This window comes from Tyto alba, unplaced genomic scaffold (assembly GCF_018691265.1).
Source record: "Tyto alba isolate M040663 unplaced genomic scaffold, T.alba_DEE_v4.0 Super-Scaffold_40, whole genome shotgun sequence".
Lineage (NCBI taxonomy): Eukaryota > Metazoa > Chordata > Aves > Strigiformes > Tytonidae > Tyto > Tyto alba.
In genome coordinates, this window is record NW_024881316.1 from 4,538,142 (window position 1) to 4,560,004 (window position 21,863).

At 31.8% G+C, this 21,863-nt stretch overlaps 1 protein-coding gene across 6 annotated transcripts in view; it reads right to left on the minus strand.

Moving 5' to 3' along the window:
- Positions 1-21,863, minus strand: part of GRIK2 (glutamate ionotropic receptor kainate type subunit 2) — a 427,988-nt gene that overhangs the window by 179,681 nt on the left and 226,444 nt on the right. For all 6 annotated transcript variants that reach the window (XM_042803252.1, XM_042803250.1, XM_033008456.2 and 3 more), the window contains 3 exons: positions 16,342-16,485; positions 14,949-15,056; positions 8,055-8,168 (listed from right to left, as the gene is read on the minus strand). In XM_042803252.1, coding sequence (XP_042659186.1) covers positions 8,055-8,168; positions 14,949-15,056; positions 16,342-16,485 — 366 coding nt within the window. The remainder of the gene's footprint in view (positions 1-8,054; positions 8,169-14,948; positions 15,057-16,341; positions 16,486-21,863) is intronic.

Below are 21,863 nucleotides of genomic sequence, written 5' to 3' on the forward strand. Positions count from 1 at the left end.
TCATATCATATTAAACTCACAGATAAATAAATAATTACAGAATTAAAAGTTAATGCTAATTTAAATAAAATTGTCATAACTTCATTACTTGTTTCACATGTAAACTGATAGAAGGACAAACCCTCTTTGAAGTGAACATTTTCAAAATAATGGAGCATTTGCTAACAAACACAGAAAGGGATAAAGAAAGTTCTCATAATACACAGAAATTAATCCTACATCTTTCTTATCTATTTAAAAAATGTTTAACTGCAAAACCTAAGCTTCCTCAACTGTTGCTACATAAAACTGTGCAGTGAAATTTACACATATTTAAATTCATTAAAACCTGACTGTCCTGAGTTTAATCATAACTAAGTAATCCCTTTGAAGAGTAAAGTGTTAAAACCTTTCTAAGTATGTAGTCAGTATATATTCGTGACTCTTTCTAGTGTATCAAAAAAAACAACAACAAAAAAAAAAACAAAAACAAAAACAAAAAACAACCAAACAAAAAAAAAAACACTGATCCATTTTCTTACATTGTCCTGTAAAAATAAAAAAAATGTTTTTTTCTGATAACACAAATATTGGTTGAACAGTAAGTAACAAGGAGAAGATATCATGCAGACAAAGATTCTAGTAAGATGGACTCAAGATAACTATTTTAACATTTCAATTGAAAGCTTTGATAAACAATAATGTAAATCAGAGCTTTAAGAAAGCAATTTACCCTCAGAACCCCTTTTGGGAGCAAACATTTACTTAATTTCATCACACATCAGCTTGCTACAAAATTTTAAGATCAAAGTAGTCATTTAATGTCTCAGAAAACTAATATATCTTCAATGAAGATTGATACAGAAAAGCCCCACCCCAAGTCAGAGAAGTCCTAAAAGTGAGAACACAGAAAAACTTGTAAATGTGAGAAATAATTTTTATGAGAAAATTTACTGCAAAATACACTAAAATAAAACTACTGCAAAGAAAGATGTGGTCACAAGGAAGAGTAAAGTAGCAGGCAGATTAAAAATTACATCTGTAAATAGAAGATAAAACCTTGAAAATTATTTATAGAGTAATATAAAAATTATACATATCATCCAAGAGTGATATGATCCCCAACTGACAGATGACTGCTGTTTTCATGCAAATTTTCTGTCTACATGTATTGTTGATGAATAAAGACATTTTGCCTAATTGATAAGGTGATGTCTCCTGGCTGCATGGCAAACTTTAGTCACAGTAATTCTTTTCAGTGATAGTGAAGTCAAAATAATCAGCTGACAGTCATTTGTCATCAGAGGTGGTAGTATCCTTCTGGATGGTAAAAAGAGGGTACATCAAGGAGTAGAAAGATTACATAAAGTCTTTATTTGATATAAATATATTTTTTCTGAAGTCCAAATATCAAATATGATAAAAATTGGAGCGATTTCAAAGAGAAACAATAAAGAAGTGTCAAGTTTCAATTGCACGGGAGGCTGGATTAAAAGATCAAAATGTTTTCTTCTGTCTTTATGTACTCAGCCCCATGAATGTAAACAATTGGTTTTCTCATGTCTCTCTAAGTTGCATCATTTTATAATACCTACAAGTACACTATCACTAAAGACTTTTTAATTAGGGATATCAGTATAACAGTTTTTTAATTACACATTTTTATGTGTTCTACTTGCAAAATTTATCTGGCTTTGCTTTTTAATGCATAAGTTGCATCACAAACTTAAAGATTCCCTACACAATAAAAGATTACTCTCTTATGTTTCTATATATTGAATTAATAATGTACTTTTACAGACCTGGTTTAGTGTTATAGAATTTAAAACTAACACTTGAATGAAAACCCACTTATTTTATACAAATGTGGTCATTGAAAAAATTTAGTGATAGTTTTTTTTTATTTGCTTGTCTTGGTCTGTATGTTTTCTTATAAGATTTGGACAAGAAATACTTGAATTATTCCTGTGAGCTGTATTATATTTCAATTACAAAGATATCACTAGAGATGACAAGAATAAATTCTACATTTCAAATTATTCTAATTTTAATTTTATGTATAGCTATCAAACATGGATTGTTCATTAATACTTTCAACATGGACATATGTATTTTTTAGAGAATCAAGAACTTTCATAATACTATCAGTATCAAAAAAAGCAAAACAAAACCAACAAAATAAGTGGAAGCCTTGTGATGAAAATAGGGAAAATCATCTTCAAAATTTGCCACTGTTTGAACAGAGAATTTTAATCATTAGCTTCTTGTCACCAGGGATACTAGAGTTAAAAGGCTGCCATATCTAATTAACATTTATGTCAGATGTAAGGAATACACAATAGGCTTTCACAGTTGGCAGTCAAAATTCAAGTGGGAGAGGTGAAACAATCTACTAGTTACAATCAATCAAAACAATGTAATATATTAGACAACTCACTAGTCATTTGAGCCAGGATATTCTACCAGAAGAAACTAAGGTCAGACACAAGAAAACACCAAAGTCACCTTCCTCCACTATACTATCTATAATAGAAAATAATTAAGTATCTTCATTTGAAAACTTTTAAGATATTTCCTGGAAGATTCTCTAGTATGATCTTTGGATCATGAAACATATAGTCATAACTATGCTTTGATAAATCATGGCCTGAAGAACTCAAGCCATAATTGTTTGCAGTTTCACTCCTCATTTTATCAGACTCCTAAAGTTTTCTTTAGACTCCTGAAGTTTTCTTTATTCCCCCTCAATATACCCTTAACTTTGGCTTAAATTTTAAATTAAAGTTTAACTTTGGCTTTGGAGTTTAAATTAATTCAGTTGCATCCCAAGAATGTGTACTATGTTTCCATTCCAGTAAAGCAAAACAGATATGAGTAGATGTCTATTTCAAGCAAAAACACTTGACTCAGTAAACCACAGAACGTGAAAACATTAAACTGTAGCAGTACTGCAGACTGTACTAACCTATTTTTCAGCTGAACTGAATCATGCTGTCTTCATGATACATGAAGAATATCAAAGACATTATTAGGTCATACCATAATAGAAAGCAAAACATTATTTTCTTATGATGTATCTTAGATTTTTTCAAAGACTGCGGGGAAAATTAAAAAAAGAAAAAAAAAAAAATGCAAACCCAAGACAGCCAACAAATACATCAAGCATTTTCCTAGACTGATGGCCCTTGGTGTTCATAAGTGCAAATCCTGAAGTGGAGTTATAAACTGATCCTTGCCACTATGTAAAAGTATATTTTTATTACTAGTATTTTAATAGAAGGGAATTGAAGCACTAGAAAATTAATTGAAATTTTTTGGTATGATGCTGTAAAGTTGGAACCCAGAGAAAGTACTTTTCAGACATTATCCATAGATATAAATAAATGGTCATCCCACCCTCTTCTTGCACCGAGCCAGGAGAAAAATAGCTTTATTGACCTTTTTCTACTAAGTTAAACTTCAACTTATGTTGCTTCCACTGCACTCAATCATATACTATGACTCTCTTCAAACCTCATAGTTTTTTTCTAATAAGCATCACTTTTATGTTTGAAATACAACAAGCACTGTGGTCAGGCATATCTCTGAATACCTTGCAAGTCTGAAGGCCCTAAAGATTATTAGCAGTACAGAGACATTATACTGGTCTCAGGACAAGGGTGATTTTCAACTTAAATTCTTTTCATTTTGAGTGCCATAGAACATAAAGCAAGCTAATTTACCTTTCTCTGTAGAAAAATTCCTGAAACACATTAGTTTGCTTTACATCTTCAAGAAATCAGTTTACAGTCTGCACTGGTGGCTGAAGACAGAGGACTGGAATTGAGGCAGGAGTGGAATGAAGTTCAAGAAGGAGAAGGTATAAACTCTGGATAATGATATGGGTATGAGAAGTATGGGAGATGCCTTTACGCACACACTGATCATGACAGGAAAGTATATAAAAAAGGGATAAGAAAAGTAATAAAACTGGAAAGTAAGGAATTATATATTCATTTAGTTTTTAAAGAGGAAAAAATATCACTTCTGAGTAAACTAAAAATAGAAAAAACATGTTTAGATTTTTTCTGCTAGACAAAACCAGATTCAACTATTTTGTGACAGTACAGAAAATTCAAATAGTTTTATGAGAAAGAAATAATTATTTAGGGTTATAACATCAGCAGGAATCAAATATCACTGAGTTATAAATATCTCCAAATTTAGGTATTGCTTGAATCATCACAGAATGATACAACTGTAATTATGAGAAAATGCCTGCATCAAATCTTTCCTCAATATATACCATAAAAATTAAAATTAAAATTATTATAAATCTGCAATTCTGTGTACAAGAAATGACTGACCCATCTTTATATTGACAAAAGATATTCTTTTCATATATATTATTTTAAATTTTTTCCTTTAAAATCTCATGCTTTAAATATCCTTTGGGTCAAAAAAAAGGGAGAGAAAGTATGCAAAGTTAAAAATGGCATACATTAAAAAAAAAAAAAAAAAAAAAGAAGAAAAAGAAGAAAATAATATCAATCAAAGATGCTAAATCCTTGGGCTTTGCCTGATTTTATATCTTTATTTTGAATATATGTTGGAATTTTTATGTCACCAGATGCTCTACCCATTTGAAAAAGCAGCATTTATAAATAAAATACAGTGTGGGAATATTACATTTTGAACAAAATTAAATTATTTTGAAAATACATTATAATTATAAATATATATAATATTCAAAGTGATTTTTCAGGGAAGTATAGCCAAAAAAAAAAAAAAAGTAACTACACATTTCAAAATTGAAGTAACAAAAAACTGCTAAATTTGAGATTATCACACACCTTTCATAACTTTCACACATTCCCTGAAGAAATTAAGCTTGACAACTGTGAGCTTTTCAGAGCTTTGATGTAAGCAGATACAGAAAAGCACATAAAAGTTATAAGGGAAAGAAAAAGAACATTCATTTCAGCAGAACAGGACAAATGAGCCTGTATGATAATGGCATTTAAAAAAAATAAAACAATTGTGTCAAAAAGCTTGAGATATCCAAAGCCATGGTTATCGAAGTTACAAACAGCATATTTTTTATTATTATTATTTTTCAAACATTTCCCCACCTAAAAAGCTGACTATCCCTCCATCAGACATGTTTAGCTGCTACTTTAGGCTGCTATGGGAACAGAACTTGAAAACCAGACATGTTTCTGCACTAAAACTACATGCCAGTAGACTTCTGAGATGTGATGAAGTCCTGGGAATGCTGACCCCTTTTAAGAATACAGCTACTGAATTGCTCATAAACCAATGAATAATCTTTCAGCTGGTTACTTATAGCACGCATTATGCAGAGTTCAAGACAAAAAAGACCACATAGTTCAATCCTTACTTGCAGAACTGTATTTTATTATTATTTTACCTATCAATACATATTCATCTTCAGTAAACTCAGCCACCACTGAAAAAATCAGAGTATATTCACAATTATAAAGATCTTGATGTTTACAATATAAAGGAGGAAAAATATATCATTCAGGATTCCAGAAGATAGAATTAGAATTAAAAGAAAGACTGGGATCTTCAAAAGAAAAGTAGGTGTTAAACTATAGCAAAAACTCATCAAGACTCCACATCTGGCAATATACTATAGACTATTGTAGAGAACTGTTAAAGTGAAAAAACAACATAGAAAAGTCATGTGAACAACTCAAATGAGAGCACTGCCTTTAAAAAAAAAAAAAAAAAAAAAAGAAAAAAAAAAAAAAAAAAAAAAAAAAAGAAGATGACAGTATTTTCCAGAATGAAAAAAGGAGAGAAAAGGAAGGTGAGAAAGAAGAAAATATGTTTCTAGGAGCTGTAGTATTTTATATTGTTCCTTTGCATTGCTACAAAATAAATATTCAGTAATATGCTTTCTGTTCAACAAAAATGTATTTATTAAGCACGAAGAAATAGAGCTATAAAAGTAAGCTAGTACATGTGCTTTCTGCACCTGATCAATTTCTGGTTCATTGTGTTATTCTGAGTGCCACTCTTATAATGTCTTCATAGCTGAAAAGACTTATTGCAATTACCATAACTCTCACTGAATATCACAAGTATATAAGGCAGTTACAAGTAAGCAATTGTAACACTGACTTAAAGTCCTCATATTTCTTTTATTATTTTACTTAGATATGTGCAAAGAGAACAGATGCTTATAAAAGACCACTAACCAAAATAATCCCATAAGAGAAAAGGTTATCCTTGATTATAGAGACCAGTTGCTATCATAAATCTCAGAAATCTACTTTTGTGAGCTTTACCAGTCCAAAATCAGTACTCAATGTTAGCAGTATTTACATTTGTGCAGCTTACCGTTTCTTGAGATTATTTCAAACAAAATCATGCAAGTGTAACTATCACTATACAAAATCCATATGATACATACAGTATATGAACTCAAAGCTCATCACTAGACAGATGTTAAAACATAAACTTGAAATGCCTTAGGTTATTGAGTGTTATCTTGCAGGGATCGATCCTTGACCTGGTATTGTTATCTCTGATCTGGAATCAATTATACAATGATTGCTAATGAAGCATGTAGGTGATATAAAGGCTGGTTGAATATTGAGCAGTGAAGGGAATAGGTCACTATCGGAGAGATAGGACTATATTCTATAAAGCAATAATTCTGGAAAGAGATTAGGAAAAATGTGAAACGTAGTTATGTAGTAGTGAAATGCTTCCAGACAACAGGCTATTTGGACACAACACAGTAGGAGTATGGGGGCAGGGTCAACTGGAATCACTAAGAAACAGTAGCTGATAACACAGTAGTTCTTATATATACAAAATGCAAAAACTTAAACTTGTGAAGGGCAGTGGAAAGAAAAAAGAGAGACTAATACTCTAGAAAACATGCTTTTACTTTAAGAGACTATAAGAGGTTCATTTACATTTTATAAAAAAAAAAAAAAACAGAGAGGTTATATGTTTAAAAATTGTAATTAACAGTACAAGAAGAAGCTGTGGTAAAACTGGGCTGGTCTTAGCAAAAAATAACCTTATATCTGAAAGTGAGTCAGACAGGTTCCAATCATGCTTCAGGTATGTATTTTCCAATTAGTGGAACAAAGGAAACAAAGGATTTCAGAAGATTTTCTATCATTTGTAAATCTTCAAATAAAAACAGATCTTATAAGTAACTAAAAAGTTATCCACTGGATGAAATTTTATAGCTTATATTACATAAAAGGTTAGAAGCACACTGGCATTTGTATCTATGTACTTATGAAAATTCATTTTAGCTTGAAATGTCAAAATATATGTTGGTAGGTAAAAGCTTCTTATTAAAGAATAAAACTTTTGGGAAATAAATTATTTTTTGATATCTGTAAATTCACTATAATCTTGACAGCATACAAATACTCCTGTAAAGTTTTTCTTTTGTGTGGAAATTAAAATTACAATTTCAAAATTATAGTGTGAAAATTAGTGAACTTTTATTTTTACATACCTAAATATATGTAATTATAAATAAAAAATATCTCATTCACCACTGTGTTTTTATCAACAATGGAAATGAAAATGTTTCTTCTGATCTAATTCAAATTATAGCTCAATTATATTTCTGTATGATAAAAAATTCAACTTAATAATCAAGTAATAATGATGATGAAAATCAACATTAAATACTTCTTTACCTTCCTGAGATGCAATATCATAGTGTTAGGAAAACAATAAATTTTGAAGACTAGAATCATCAAGATAATAGCCAAACCACTTTTTTAAACAAACACTTTTTGTCCTCTCATGTGGTGTTGAAATAAACAGCTTTGTGAAGGAATCAAACATTTCAGTCAATAATAAGTGAAATTACTAATGTACTAACATAAATCTAAAATTGGAATAATATACTTACAATCTAGATGAGAGTAAATATCCATTACTAGTTTAACAACTAAAACTCATTCATGACACAGTCATTTCTAACTGTAATATATATTACAGACTGTTCATTACTGTTGTAATTAGTATAGCATATTCTATTAGCTTTCCTGTACAACTCTATTTCTGGAAAAGCAAATATAATTGCTTACCAAGATGGTGGTAACAATTAAAGAGCGATTGGACAAGGAATCTGTGATGTTTGCTGGTTTTCCTTTCTGATTCTCTGTCATGTTAAGGCCACTCAATGGATCCCAAGTTCCAACCTATAAAACAGTAAATTGCTGTGTAAATTGTCCATTAGTTACATTTCAGCATCTAGAAAAGAACACTATAAAGAAAAGTAGATTGTTACAGGGGAAAAAAAAAATAAAAAAAAATATTATTAAACCCTGTTCCATTATTCTCTGTCATTACATTTAAAGTCTGCTTATTTAAAATATGATTCACAATACCTCAATTTCTGTTTTGTGAAGTGTGACATTAAGTGGAAAAATGATGCACAAAATGTCTAAAACTACTCTGAATACTTAATTCTCCATTTAACATTCATTCTTCAAGATAAACCACATCTGAAGATTACTTAACAGTTAGGTGCAAATTAATTTGCAGAGCAGAGTGCATTGCCTCTACAGAAGGATTTACCCTTTCTGTGATCAGCAGAGAACAGCAGAGCAAAGAGATGTTTTGGGGAAAATGTAATGGAGAAGACTGACAGTAGGTGAAGTATAATAACTGATTTATAGATAAATGTTCAGAACATAGATCTTTTTACATTTTATACCTTGAAATTCTTATTCCAGTAAAGTCAATCAGATTTTTATCTGAGTAAGGAGGTCTGGGGTTATGCTTTAAAGTTCAGGTCAAGGACAGTCTCTTATATAAAGTAATAAGTAATGACACTTATGATTACATCATTTATCTGCAATTTCATCACTATACAACTAAAATGGACAAGTAGTAAATACAACTATCCATTTTTAGACATCACAAGTTTGTGTTACTCTATTGTCTAAAAAAAAAACTGCAAACTTTTTTTTTTTAGTCAGAATTCCTAATATTACTTCAAATTCTAAGAAATATCTATAATAAGATATTTGAAAACTAAAAAATTACATAAGGTTTGCTAGAGAATACATATATGTATGTGTAAATGTATATACAAAACACACATAACTTTTTTTTTAAAAATCTTTCAAACCAATTCCTGAGGAATTGTTCATGTACTCTCAAGTGATTTGTTGCAGTACAGCTGCCAAATAAGTTCAGGATGCAATGCAGTATGGATTAAATAAAGAGTTTCTTTTCTAAAACTGAGAATAGAGCAAAGCATGAATCAGCGGAAGCTATAATAGAGAAAAGACAAATTTGTTCTCTTTTTCTATGATTTTCTGTTCCACAGAAATCAATATTTTATCTTTCTTTGTTCCATAGCACTCAGTTCTAAGAAATCACTCCTTTGAATGGCTGTAATTCCTGAATTTTAGCCATTCAGTACCTCATAAACTGATGAAAGAATCGTGAAGGGAAGAAAAGAGAACATATGTGTCTCAGAAATACAGTTGGAAAATAACATCTAACACATAATTTCAAAGTATTGAAATGAAACCTTACTACCAAAATACTTTTTTTCATTTACTTTTTTAATACTATTTCATTTGTTGACATGACAGATTTTTAGGAAACCCAAAATGTTCAGCCTTGCAGTTTGGCCACAATTAAGAAACTGTAAAAAGATGAAGAACTCTTAGTTGCAATGTTCTGTTAATTATGACAGTCATAGTGTTTTCTTTACTTCAAAGAAAGACCAAACTAGAATAGAATAACAAGGAATGACAAAGACAAGAAATTGAGCCTATCCCTGCTGTTTCTTGACCTAACTGAAGCTGGACTAATCTCTTCTACGAGGTTCAACTTCACAAGTACAACAAAAATTTCTAAGGGAGAACCATCACCTTATGATCAATTTCAGATCTTAAATTCATTAAATCATATGCTTTATTCAAGTTCATAATTCAAATTTATCTTGGGAAAAGTTAACACATTGCTAATTAAGATAATTCCTCCCCTACTTTTTAACATAGCCATGGTCACAAGCAACCAAATAATTATCAGCTGTTAGAATTTAGGGTTTATCTAACTATATCCATATAGACTTATAAGAACTATCAACAACATTACTTTAAAAACAAATTTCTGTCTTGATAACTTATCATACCATTTTTCCAAATTAGGTTAATTGTATTGCTTTTTTTGTGAATTAAAAATCTAAGAAATAGAAAAAAATTTGGATGTTCCAAACAAGACATTCTTTGCATTGCCTTTATTAATGAGCTCAAACTCAATAACTTATGCTGCAGATTCTGATATACTACTGATATGTATAATGCCCAAATCACACAAACATCTTCTCAAAGATGCTTTTTCTCAAGCAAACTGTGCATAAACAGTGCAGCAAATTCATTCTTTTGTATTTGTTTAAGCACAGTGTTTTAATTTCAAAGTAGCCTTTTGAACAGAATTGTTAGTGTGTTTTCACTAGAAAAGGCTAAATGCCTAAAAAAGTAGAAAAAGTAAATCACAGTAGTTTACTAATTGCAATTCAAACAACTTACAATTTACTTCTACTACATTACATTTATTTTCAACAAACTTTCAAATTTTCTTAAAAAGTGAAACAAACTGATGTGCTGATATACACCTTAGAGAGAATATTCACACAGTAAATACAGTTATAGAGAGGCTTTCAAGCCCTCAATCCCCTAATCTTCCATTCAAGTACCCTAAATGGCTAGACTGTCATGGAGTGAGCATGCCAATTCGAACATGTTAACATATATTATCCATAGCACAGAACCCAAACTAACAGCTCCAATGAGCTGATATTGTGCTCCATAATGAGACAAAGACTCTCTGTAAGACAAAGAATTAGTTTAGTCAAGTTAAAACAATTCCAACAAGAGCTACTAAAAGATTCATCACTGAGTATCATAGATTATTCTGTAACACGGCAATTGGGGTGCTCCTCAAGGACCTGGAATATAGCTACCCGAATACACCTGAGTGATTAAAAACTTATATCCAAGCTTCCATGTAGTTAATTATTAGGTAACTATCAGGTTACTGCAGTCCTGTAGAAAGCTGGGACTGAAGTTTCCATTCTTTTATTGTTGCTTTGATAAACCACAATTCTCTGGGTTTTAGTTGAGATTTTTTGTTTGTTGTTTTTAATAAAGCAGTTTCCAGGAAAAAAATACTCAAGTAATTTGCAGTCTCTTAATTATGTTGCATCATCTGATCTGAGACAATAGAGGAAAGGCAATGTAACCTCATTATATAACTGTATTGAACAAGTCCTAAACCGGTAATCCAAATGAAAACCATGTTTGTGATGCTGTCAAACATCTTACTAATAGGAAACTAACAGAAAATTGATCTTTCAGTTTTATTAGAGATTTTGATCACTGAGACAGTCGTTACTGAAAGGTAGATAGAGGAAAGTTAGGAAATATGTGCCTAAATTCTGATTGTAGATTCATAATTTTCTCATAATTCTGTATTGATTAGAAAATTTTCTGTGTCTATGGAGACATCATTTCTTTAGACTTCAATAAGTGAGTTTCTGGGACTGTTCTTGTGCAATACAGCAATATGATTGCCATTCTTTTATATTCTTCCCTAGACTTCTGTCACTGGCCATTTTCAGATACAGGATACTGGACTAGATGAATCTAGATACTCTTTTCTAATGCACCACAAGAAAAGCTTACCATCCACCTTTAAACAGGTAAACTCTGAAGTTTGAAAATCATCAATCAATCCTATACCACCTAAACACAACTCTTAAATAATCTTCACAATATTTACTACTCAATAGTTCAATAGTATCATTTCAAAACTAAATCTCTCCATATATCTTTAAAAATGATCAGTGTTATTAGCAAATTCAGAAAATACTAAAAAGAAATTTGGCAAATGTTCACACAAATTTAAAATTAATTTGATCCTTTCGGGTTCAAGTATTTTGTGCATTCAGTCTCCAAAAAATATCAGCACAATTGCACTTATTTCCAAAAATATTAATTTAATTTCATAGAAAAATGCAATTGGCATGATTTGCAAATCAGTAATACTGTAGAAAAAAGTGCTTACCAAATAATAAATACTAAATAAAAATATCAGACCTGTTAAATCAGAATGAAAAATTACTCAAATTCTGAACACTGAAAACTACACACAGTTAATATGTTCAATATTATTTTTTTTAACCTTTAATAGGTTCATATAATAGAATAATTACAGATAATTATGATACATTCTTGGACATTTATGTAGGATGAAGAGTACTAATTCAAATAACTCTTTGTATAAAATTTACATAGTCTGCTCAGAAATCTAGTAGGACTTTAAGAAGGAGAAATCTATACTGGACTTCAAAGTTATTACTCTCTTCTGGAAATATTAGTTGGATTTTTGTGACATTCAGCAATACATTTGGTATCAGAAGACATAATCCTTCTCAAACTGTATCAAAATTCTCCTTTTTTCAAGGTTGTCGATCATTAACATAATTAATTTCTGAGTTGATCTGTAAAGTTAAGCATAAATGTAACTTGAAAGGCATATTCAGACTTGGCAATTTTTATAGATTTTCATATAAATTAAGCTTGCATACAAATAAAAAGTTCAAAGGTGAATATTTAGACATAGCTATGTAAATTTAGCAATAAGAAGTTGTAGACACCTCTTGTCCCATTTATTTTTAAAGATATAGCATGATCTTAGTTTATCTCCTACAGCATGTCTGAAGTGCATGTTTCCTCTTAAAAATAAAAATGCAATTTGTCATATAGTAAAGATCTGCTTCTAGTCATGCCAATCACAATTCAGCAAGTTATTTATTAAAAAAAAAAAAAAAATCAAACTTGTAGTCTCTTCTTAGTAACACCCAGACTTTCTTCAAAGCTACTACCTTTACCAAGACCAATCTAATATAATTGTCATGGTTGAACACCAGCCAGCAATTACACACCACACAACCATTTAATCCTTCCCTCCCAGTGGGATAGGGGGCGATGGCGGGGGGGGGGGGGGGGGGGGAGTGAATTGAAGGGGTAAAAGTGAGAAAACACATGTATTAAGGAAAAGACAATTTAGTAATTTAAAAAAAAAAAAAAAAAGTTATAAAATTGTAAGGAAAAAATAACAACATGACCAAAACAAGATATGAAGGCAGCAGAAGTATCCTCTTTTTCAGTGAACTTCAGCATACACAGCTCAAGCATATACTGGAGGGGGTTTTTTCATATCCACATCCTTTGGCAACTATTTCTGTTGTCTCTTACATATCTTTCATTATCACTATTTCCCAAGTTTCTTTTTTTCTGTTATGTGTTTTATAGTACTGTATTTCCTGTTGAATTTCATTTTCTTCCAATATCTTTTTGTTTTATTACTATTTTTACAGTGGGGTACATACCTCCTAATATATTGTCAACTGATCTTATTTTCCAGGAAACGCATGTTGCTTGATGGTTCTCAAATGCCACACAATGTTCTTAAAAACATCCTAGATTACAGAGGCTTCTTTTCCTCATTGTCAACAGTTATCACTCACATACAGACTCTTCAGCCACTACTGACGTATTTAGCTATTCCCATATCATTTATACTTTCATTTCTGCTTCCAGTGAGGAAAATAGGCTGCATTCACCTATTCTACTCATACACAAAACTAATTTGTTTTTCAAATCTAATCACTACAATATACTTTTATTTTTACCCCTAAGTTTCCAGAGCTCCCTTCATGGAATATTTAATAGGGAGACTCTTTAAAGCTTTAATTGCTTGATGATGTTTTAAAATATAGTTTGGTCCTTTAATCACAGGTTTGCCACTGAACATATTCAAAAATGCAATTATCTATATAAGTGTTTCAAAGCAAGCTTGTGGCTTCCAAACGTTTTTTAAATCTTCTTAGTAAGAGAACATTAATAATCCAAGACTAGTATTGAGGGAAAAAGTTTTGGAGAAACATGCTATTTATGCTAGCTTCTCCATTCAATGATTTATAGAAGAAAGTAAATGCAACTCTGCAGCATGGTGCATTCCCTCAATTTCTCTTTATATTTGTGGCCACAATATCACCTTGGGACAACAGCTGATAAAACTTTATCTGCAGATGAAGGGAGACATAGGCCTTACAGAACACTGAACACCACAGCTCAATATAAACTACAAGTCAGATGCAAATTGCAAAACCCTTGTCTGCTAATCACAACAATATGAGATGTTGCAGCTTCCTGCATTACCTCTCCCTGTTAGGGTGGCTGAAGAGAGGTAAAATGATCTCATTTCAGATCATCATGGTGCCATGTAGCCATGCTAAATATCTGTAAATGCTTCGCATGGCCTTTAGTTCAAATATAGATATTAGGCTACACGGAAAGGGTATTTCTCAATCTTTGGTCTTTCACTCCACCTCTGTACAAGAAAAATTCTTGTCAGAAGACAGACAAACCTCTCAGGTTACCTATTCTTAATGTTTTAGTACCACTTACAGATAGAAACTTTGCATAGCAAGAGAATCAAAGTTCCATCTTGAAGTACAGAATATTTCCAAAATTAAGCTTTTCTATTTCTGTTTGAGGTAATTCTTCCTTAATTAGTAAGATGTAAAGAAAGTACAAATATATATACCCACAGGCTCACACATGACAATAAGCAATGGGATTGGAATCACAACTAAAACTAAACTCAATATAGTTGAAGACAAAGTATATTAATGCATGACTGAAGAGGTCCAGATATTCACTCTTCCTCAGTCCTCCTGAATCTAAGAATGTGGCTAGAAGCACACAGTTAAGACGTCACTGTCAGACATCAAGATAAGAGCTTTTACTAGAAGACTTTCAAACCAGATATCAAGTTGAGTACAGGTATATATTTTAATGTAACACATGAAAGGTTATTGAAAACGTTACTGCTTCTAGGGGTTGGGTTTTTGTTTTGTTTCCCATCACTTTGGAGATAAACATCTTACACACCTTTTCAAGACCTTCTTCCTTGAGGCTGATAACATCTAAATCAAAATCTGTCCTTAAACCATTGGTTTTGTTGAAAGTTATCCTGCCTGTGAGGCCTTCCCAGTGTGCCTATGGAGAAAGAAAAAGTAATTTCTATAAATAAATATGTCTTCCTTTTTTTTTTTTGTCAAAAAAAAAACAAATTTTACTTCTTCCAAAATGGGAACATTGATTATTCATTCTATCTAAATAATTTACCTTGTGGCTGATTTTTTTAAAAAATATTTTGTATCACTTCTTACTAAATCAACCTTTCTTCAGTCTTCACAGACAATTTTTTACAAAACTTTTTATGCTAGCCAATAAACTTTTCTTACTAAATGAGATAAAAAGCTTACATTTCCACTTCTGCTTACCTACATGCCCCTCCAACTCACCCACCTCCCAAGCCTCAGTTTCTTTAACTCTAGATTTCATTTTTTTGTCAGGAAATTTAATTCAAATAAAAGCTTACTTTTGCCAGATATTAAGTCCCTTGAACCCATACTGAGACAGCAAAAATTGCGGTCACTGAGCCAGTCTTCCATAGCTGATTTCTTACTTTTAAAGTACAACATCCTCATTTTTTTATAATTTAAAATCTACCTAGTTCTTAATCTATACTAAAGTAGAGGAGGGAATGTGGAAGACAAAATTATCAGCCTGAAAGGAACCAACATGCAAAACAGGATTATATTCCCTTATAAATAGTTCTCCTTATCATAGCATTTTACATATCTAGAATGAGAAATACTCTATTAAGAGTGAGTTACAGTACAAAAGATTTGAGTATTCTACAGTGTTCATCTTTTTCACCTTAAATCTCCTAGCTTTACTTTATATCACTATCTAAACAGAATACTAGGAGATCAAGACAATCAAGGCTATATATATTAATTCACCATAGGGGAAAAAGAAATCTAAAAAAAAAAAAAAAATGGACTAAACTTCATCCTTAGCCCCTTTGAACTTATGCTAGCATTTAGTTGCTGAATTTTTCATAGTCAGTCTATGGTTTGGGATTTTAGGAGTTTGGATTTTTATGCCACAAATGTTTCACACAAAACCCCATCCCCTCACACCCCCTGTTATCTACAAATAAAACTTTTATTTAGAATGCTGTTACATCACCTTTTTATGTTTCTTTGTTCCAACTAATACCTCAGAAAAACTCACTTTCCAATAAAAATGCTGCCTTGACTGCTAAAGTCTTTACATATAACAACCTGAGAGATTCCCATCTACGGGAAGAAAAAAAAAAAAAAAAAAAAAAAAAAAAAAAAAAGAGGCAAAATTGAAGTAGAGTGGAAACAAAAGAAAATGGGAATTGAGATAAAGGAAAGCAATGAAGCAGCACACTTTATTAGTGACTTACCTCCTTAATGAGACTCATAAAGCGGGTCCCAAAGCGCCATGGTTTGTGGCGATTACACTGTAGTGAACTGACAGTCATCTGTGGGAACTGCTGAACAGCCACTGACACCACATGAACTGCATCATACATTAGTGCTGCATCCGTCTGAAATTAGAATGAAATCAGAACCATGAACATAAACCAAAAACATGTGTCGGTCCAGCAGTGAGAGAAACAAAAAATTAGCACTGTTCATTGTATTAAAGGCAGAAAATGATCTGACTGCTTGTGTTGAACTGTAAAATGCAGCTTTATTGCCAAGTCCTACATAAGATGTGTCAGGACTTCAGTCTCACCTTTTCTCTTTCTAATGCTGAAATAAGGGCCCAAATACCAACTTTTCATGATCACAAGAGGACACTGGTATCTCTGATGACTCACATTACTTTAAAAACACAGTGCATTAGGGGGCTATATAAATCATTGTATGCGTGTTTTATTCAAGTCAGTTATTTCTGAGTGAGGCAAAGGGAAAAAAAAAAAAAAAGTAAAGATTATCAAGGTAGCAAAATTTTAGCTATGAAGGAAAGTGCACAGGTTAAGGAAATGTTTTTCTGTTTTGAAATTACAGACTAGATACAGTCCTAAAGGTACTCAATTGGCCCACTGATAACTTTTTTGTGGTTAACAGTTTAAATCCCTAGGGTAGATCTAATCAGTATCTTCTATAAATCAGAGGCTATTTAGAATTAGATTAAAATGCACATTTGTTTTAAGGTTTTTCATGTCCCATCCTAAATAAATAGGTTGGTTTGGGATGGTTTGTGCTAATTAATAAGGTATTAGCAAAGGACAGTGACAGCTTCTTGGTACACACTGTCATGCTGTACAAGAAACTGACATCTCTCTCCTGTTCTATTTGATAAACAGAGTCAAGCCTTGGAACCAAAAACAAGAGAGGACCTTAGATTCAGCTGGTGGAAATGAATGCTATGCCATCTGTTCAACATACCTTAGAGAAAAAGGACCTATTTCCCCTTCTCATTCACATAATTAGTGAGCTGTGAAATTAGTTCTTTAATGGATAGGAAACCTGGAGATCATTGCACTTGTCACAATACAATACAATGTAATACAAAATGAGCTTATATAGTGCCTTTGTTGCAAATTCATCCCAAGGCTCTTTACAATAAAACTAAACATAAAAATGCAAAAATGTTCTACCATTATAGCCCATAAGCTACTGTTAAAGAGGAAAATATGCGTTTACATTTAAATGGTTCTCCCAATGAGAGATTTCAAAATTCAAACAGAAATAAATCCTAATTTTAAAATAGCCAGTATAATAGGTTCCAACAATCTCAGACACCAAGAAGTTTATACAGGGGCTCCAAATCTGTCAGAAAATATTTCTGCTGCCAAATTGTTCATTATCTTCAAGACATTAAAGTAGTTTTAAGGCAAACTGATATTTGACAAGGAGGGAATGGAACACCAAAAAGTTGGAATGACATGCTGAGTAAGCGTCATACAAAGTTTAATATTCTTGAAGCAGTACTTGGCAATAGTTGGAGTCAAGACAGCAGTTTTTTAAATAAAGTACACAATAAGTACAACACATTACTCTGGCTCAGAAATGCAAACTTTTTTGTTTTAATGAGCTTTACTCCTAAAACTGTAGGCCTCACACCAATGGAGGAAAATTGAAATTGCTGTGAAACTTGAACAAAAGCAGCCCATGAAGAAGCAACCAGAAGTTTAATACAAACATTAACTGATTAATTAGGTATAAATTTGGACACAGAACTGATAAGACTCAGCAGCAGGAATTAAATGGACAGCATTCCAGATGCAGAGCAACATGGTTTTCTGTCAAAATTTATAAGCCACTGAGCTGGAAATCTGTAGGATGACAACACAGTCAACTCCGTTGGAAGCATTAAAAAAGAAAACCGTTGCAGTTTTAGAAATAATTAAAATTCTGATAATATTCTTCATATTTGACTGAAGATTATTGCTTCACCAGAAATAAATTTATATCAGAATGTACTTTTAAATGCACAGAACAACTAGTTGAGTGCCCTATTTGATTTTTAGATGCTACAAGATAAGCACCTTATTTACATAGGACAAGATTTCACAATCCACCTTGTATAGGAAGATTAAAGTTAGACATAGGCTTAAATGTTCGTACTGATAGAGACAGATAAAACCATATACTCAAAAATATATTGGTTTACTGATTCAACAGTGTGCTCATCTCACTGTGTGCAATCATTGATTTTACTGCAAGAGAAATAAACAGCACAGAAGTCAGGAAAAGATATAAAGAATATACTTGAATTTACAGGTTGGGCTCTCCTCTTGGTTGGCCACTTTTCCTTTCCTCTGAGAGACAGTAGGAATTGATAGATGTTGGTCTAGCTCTCCAACCTCATTCGATAAGCTTGCTAAGCTTTACACCTCACTGCCCTTTATCCATACCTCTTTCTCTTAAATCACACTTTTGGAACTATGTTTTGTGTTAAAGGAAATACTACAGGTTTCAGCAATAGACTATTTGGCTATCAGGGAGGACATGTTCCTAATTAAATTTTTAGGATTCTTATTTTATCTAAACAAAGATTAACAATCTGAAAGGAAGAAGAGGTAGAAACTCCAGGAGAAGCAATGGTTGTTGAATTTCAGGTAGAAACCTGATACAATATTTCCATTCACTAAAACATATAAAATAGAAGAAAATAATCTTAGTGAAAAAATAGATTAGTGCTGTTTTAATTAACTTGTATAAATCTTTTAATAATTATGTTGTATTTCACAAATGTATCTTGGTATAGTTTCTGAACTATGGGTTGTGGGTATTTTTTGGTTTCACGATACTACTTAGTATTCATAATTACTTGCTTGGTACAGATAAACCTGTCTAAAATGCTGCTCATGATACTGTGATTTGTATTTCATCAACTACAAAAGAAAAAAATTTCTACAACTAGAGAAGCTACAAAAAATTTTCATCAAATTGAGATAGAATGAAATTAAGCTGAGTGATTAAGATATCAGGTGACATGTCTGGGACCACAAGTCTGTTTTTCAGTTGACTTTGCCAAGTAACAAGAAAGCTTTTAGCACTCAGAGGTAACAGTTTAATCAGAGACATGATTTCAGTCACAATATATCTCAAATAGAGGGAAAGTACAAACCTCTGATTGATCTTACCCCAAACTCATTTGGATACCACACATTTCTTCTCAGTAGTGTTCTGTAGTTCCTTTACCCCCTGTCTTACTGTGGGTGTTGTGTTTGCCTCTATTTTTCCCATGTGTTTCTGTATAATCACTTTTGAGTCTTGCTAAATTACTTGCTAAATACTGTCTAGCAAATTACATGCAAGTACTCTAATGTCATTGTGAAAGGGCTCTGGCTGAATTAGACTCAGTATAAAGAAGGTAGAAAAAGAGTCCCCTCTACTATTACAGAAACAGTCTATTATTTATCCCTGGGCCTCCTCAGAGTAAAAGGTGGTCTTTTTCTTTTCCATCCCCAAGATGTCAAAGGCACGTGACAAGCTCTAGTAGATATGTTGTGATTTTTGTCATACACTTACTTGACCTGGTTAATCAGTATTGCAGGGAGGGCTTGAGTTTTGGGGGCTTGGATCTGGGGTTCACAGGGTAGTGTTTTTTACTGATTTTTAACCTATATGGGCAAAACTGATGCAGAAGAAACCCAGTATAACCTGATTCTCAGACAAGAAGAAATGTTCCCCATGTAATGGAACTGACAAACTGCTTCTCTGCCAAGTGTTTCTGCCGTTCTTATGACATACAAAAGATATAATTTTTAGTGACCTTCAACATGGCTGGTAGGTTAGACAAGAACCAGCTGAAAATTCTGAAACCAAATGTGTTGTTTATGCATTACAGCTGCAACATGACATCTAGGTCTATATCTTAAGACCTTCCAAAAAAAAAGTGAGAGCAAGGGATCACACTCTGACATATAGATAAAACCTAAGAAAGCCTAACAGAACAGAGGAATCATCATCTTCATAACCATCTTCATACTTACAGTACTTAAGAGTTCATTGATGCCATTTGGTATCTGACTCAACAAATATGCTAACTGCTTTTGAAATACCTGTGCTTAAATAACTATTAAAGATTAAAAAAACAATCTGCATATTTCATATTTAATGACATGAAATCATCACTTGTGTGTGCATCTTATTTGTACAACAATGTTTTTGTATGACATTTCCATTTACTTCCATCAAACTATATGTGGATTTCATGTACCAATAAACTCCTCTCTGGTACACATGTCAGTGTTCCAGAATTATCTCTAAATTGCAAAAATATTTGCTTTTATTTTGTAGGAAACATATTTTTTATCACACAATCAAGTTTAACATTAAGATGAAGGATTGCTAGGCTTAATTTGTTTCTTCATATGCTATATCAGAAATAATACAATTCTCAAACAGAAAAAAAAAATATTTCAACTTTTACTATAACAAATTGTAGTCCTCTATAATCTACAATTAAAAAAAAAAAAAAGAAACTGTTATGTAGGCATGATCTGAAAGAACTTTCAATTATTCAAATATAGATGATTAAAACCAGCTTGAAAGCAGGAAAACCCCCTCAGGTTTTCAATTAAATCTTAAATTAAACTAATGTGACTGTTTTTCCCCTTAATTAAACTTATTACTAATAAAAGTCTATGAAGAAATATGGTCTTCTACTTACAATGTGCTCTATGAATTATGTGAAAACACAAAAAATTTCTCTATATTGAGTGGCATATGATATAAGGCAATGGAAAAGAGAAGCTTAATAAATTTACTTTTTGTTCTTTAGTCTTTGATCCAGAGTGGATACCCGATAAGAATGAGGTATTTGCAATATTTGTAGTTTATTTTCCTTATCTAGAAGATTTTTGTATTTATGAATCTGACACACAAGATCTCATAACTGCCCTCCTTACTCTGCCAATATTTTCAGTGACTGTGGGGAACTTCTTTCACAGAAAGGGAGTCAAAGAAGAGGGCCAAAGATGAGTTTTAAAAAAAAGAAAAAATAAAAATAATAAAAAAAAAATTGTTAGCTAACTAAATTATCTCTTTAACAATATAAGAATTACCTTTATGAGGATTAGACTGCTTAACCATTTGCAAAATGCTTTTATGGTAAATGTAAGATATTATTAAAGATGACCTCCTTGCAAGTATGATACATACTTCTTTACAGTGATCTGCATTTTGTGTTTGAACTTGACTTTATTAATTCAAGTCATGTCCAGCAAAAACAAATTAATGTCCCTTTAACTCTGAAGAAAGAAGAAAACGGAGGGTGGAGATGGGAGGGGGAAATTAATGCTTTTATGTGTGTTAAGGAATAAAAATTCCAAATTTGTCTCAGAATTGAATTCAGATACAACTCTTCTACAAAGCAACTTGAAAGTCTGCAGACACTCTAACAAGACCTGAATTTTCACAGTAAAAATTTTAAATATTTTATCAAAAAAGAAGTTGTTAAAATATA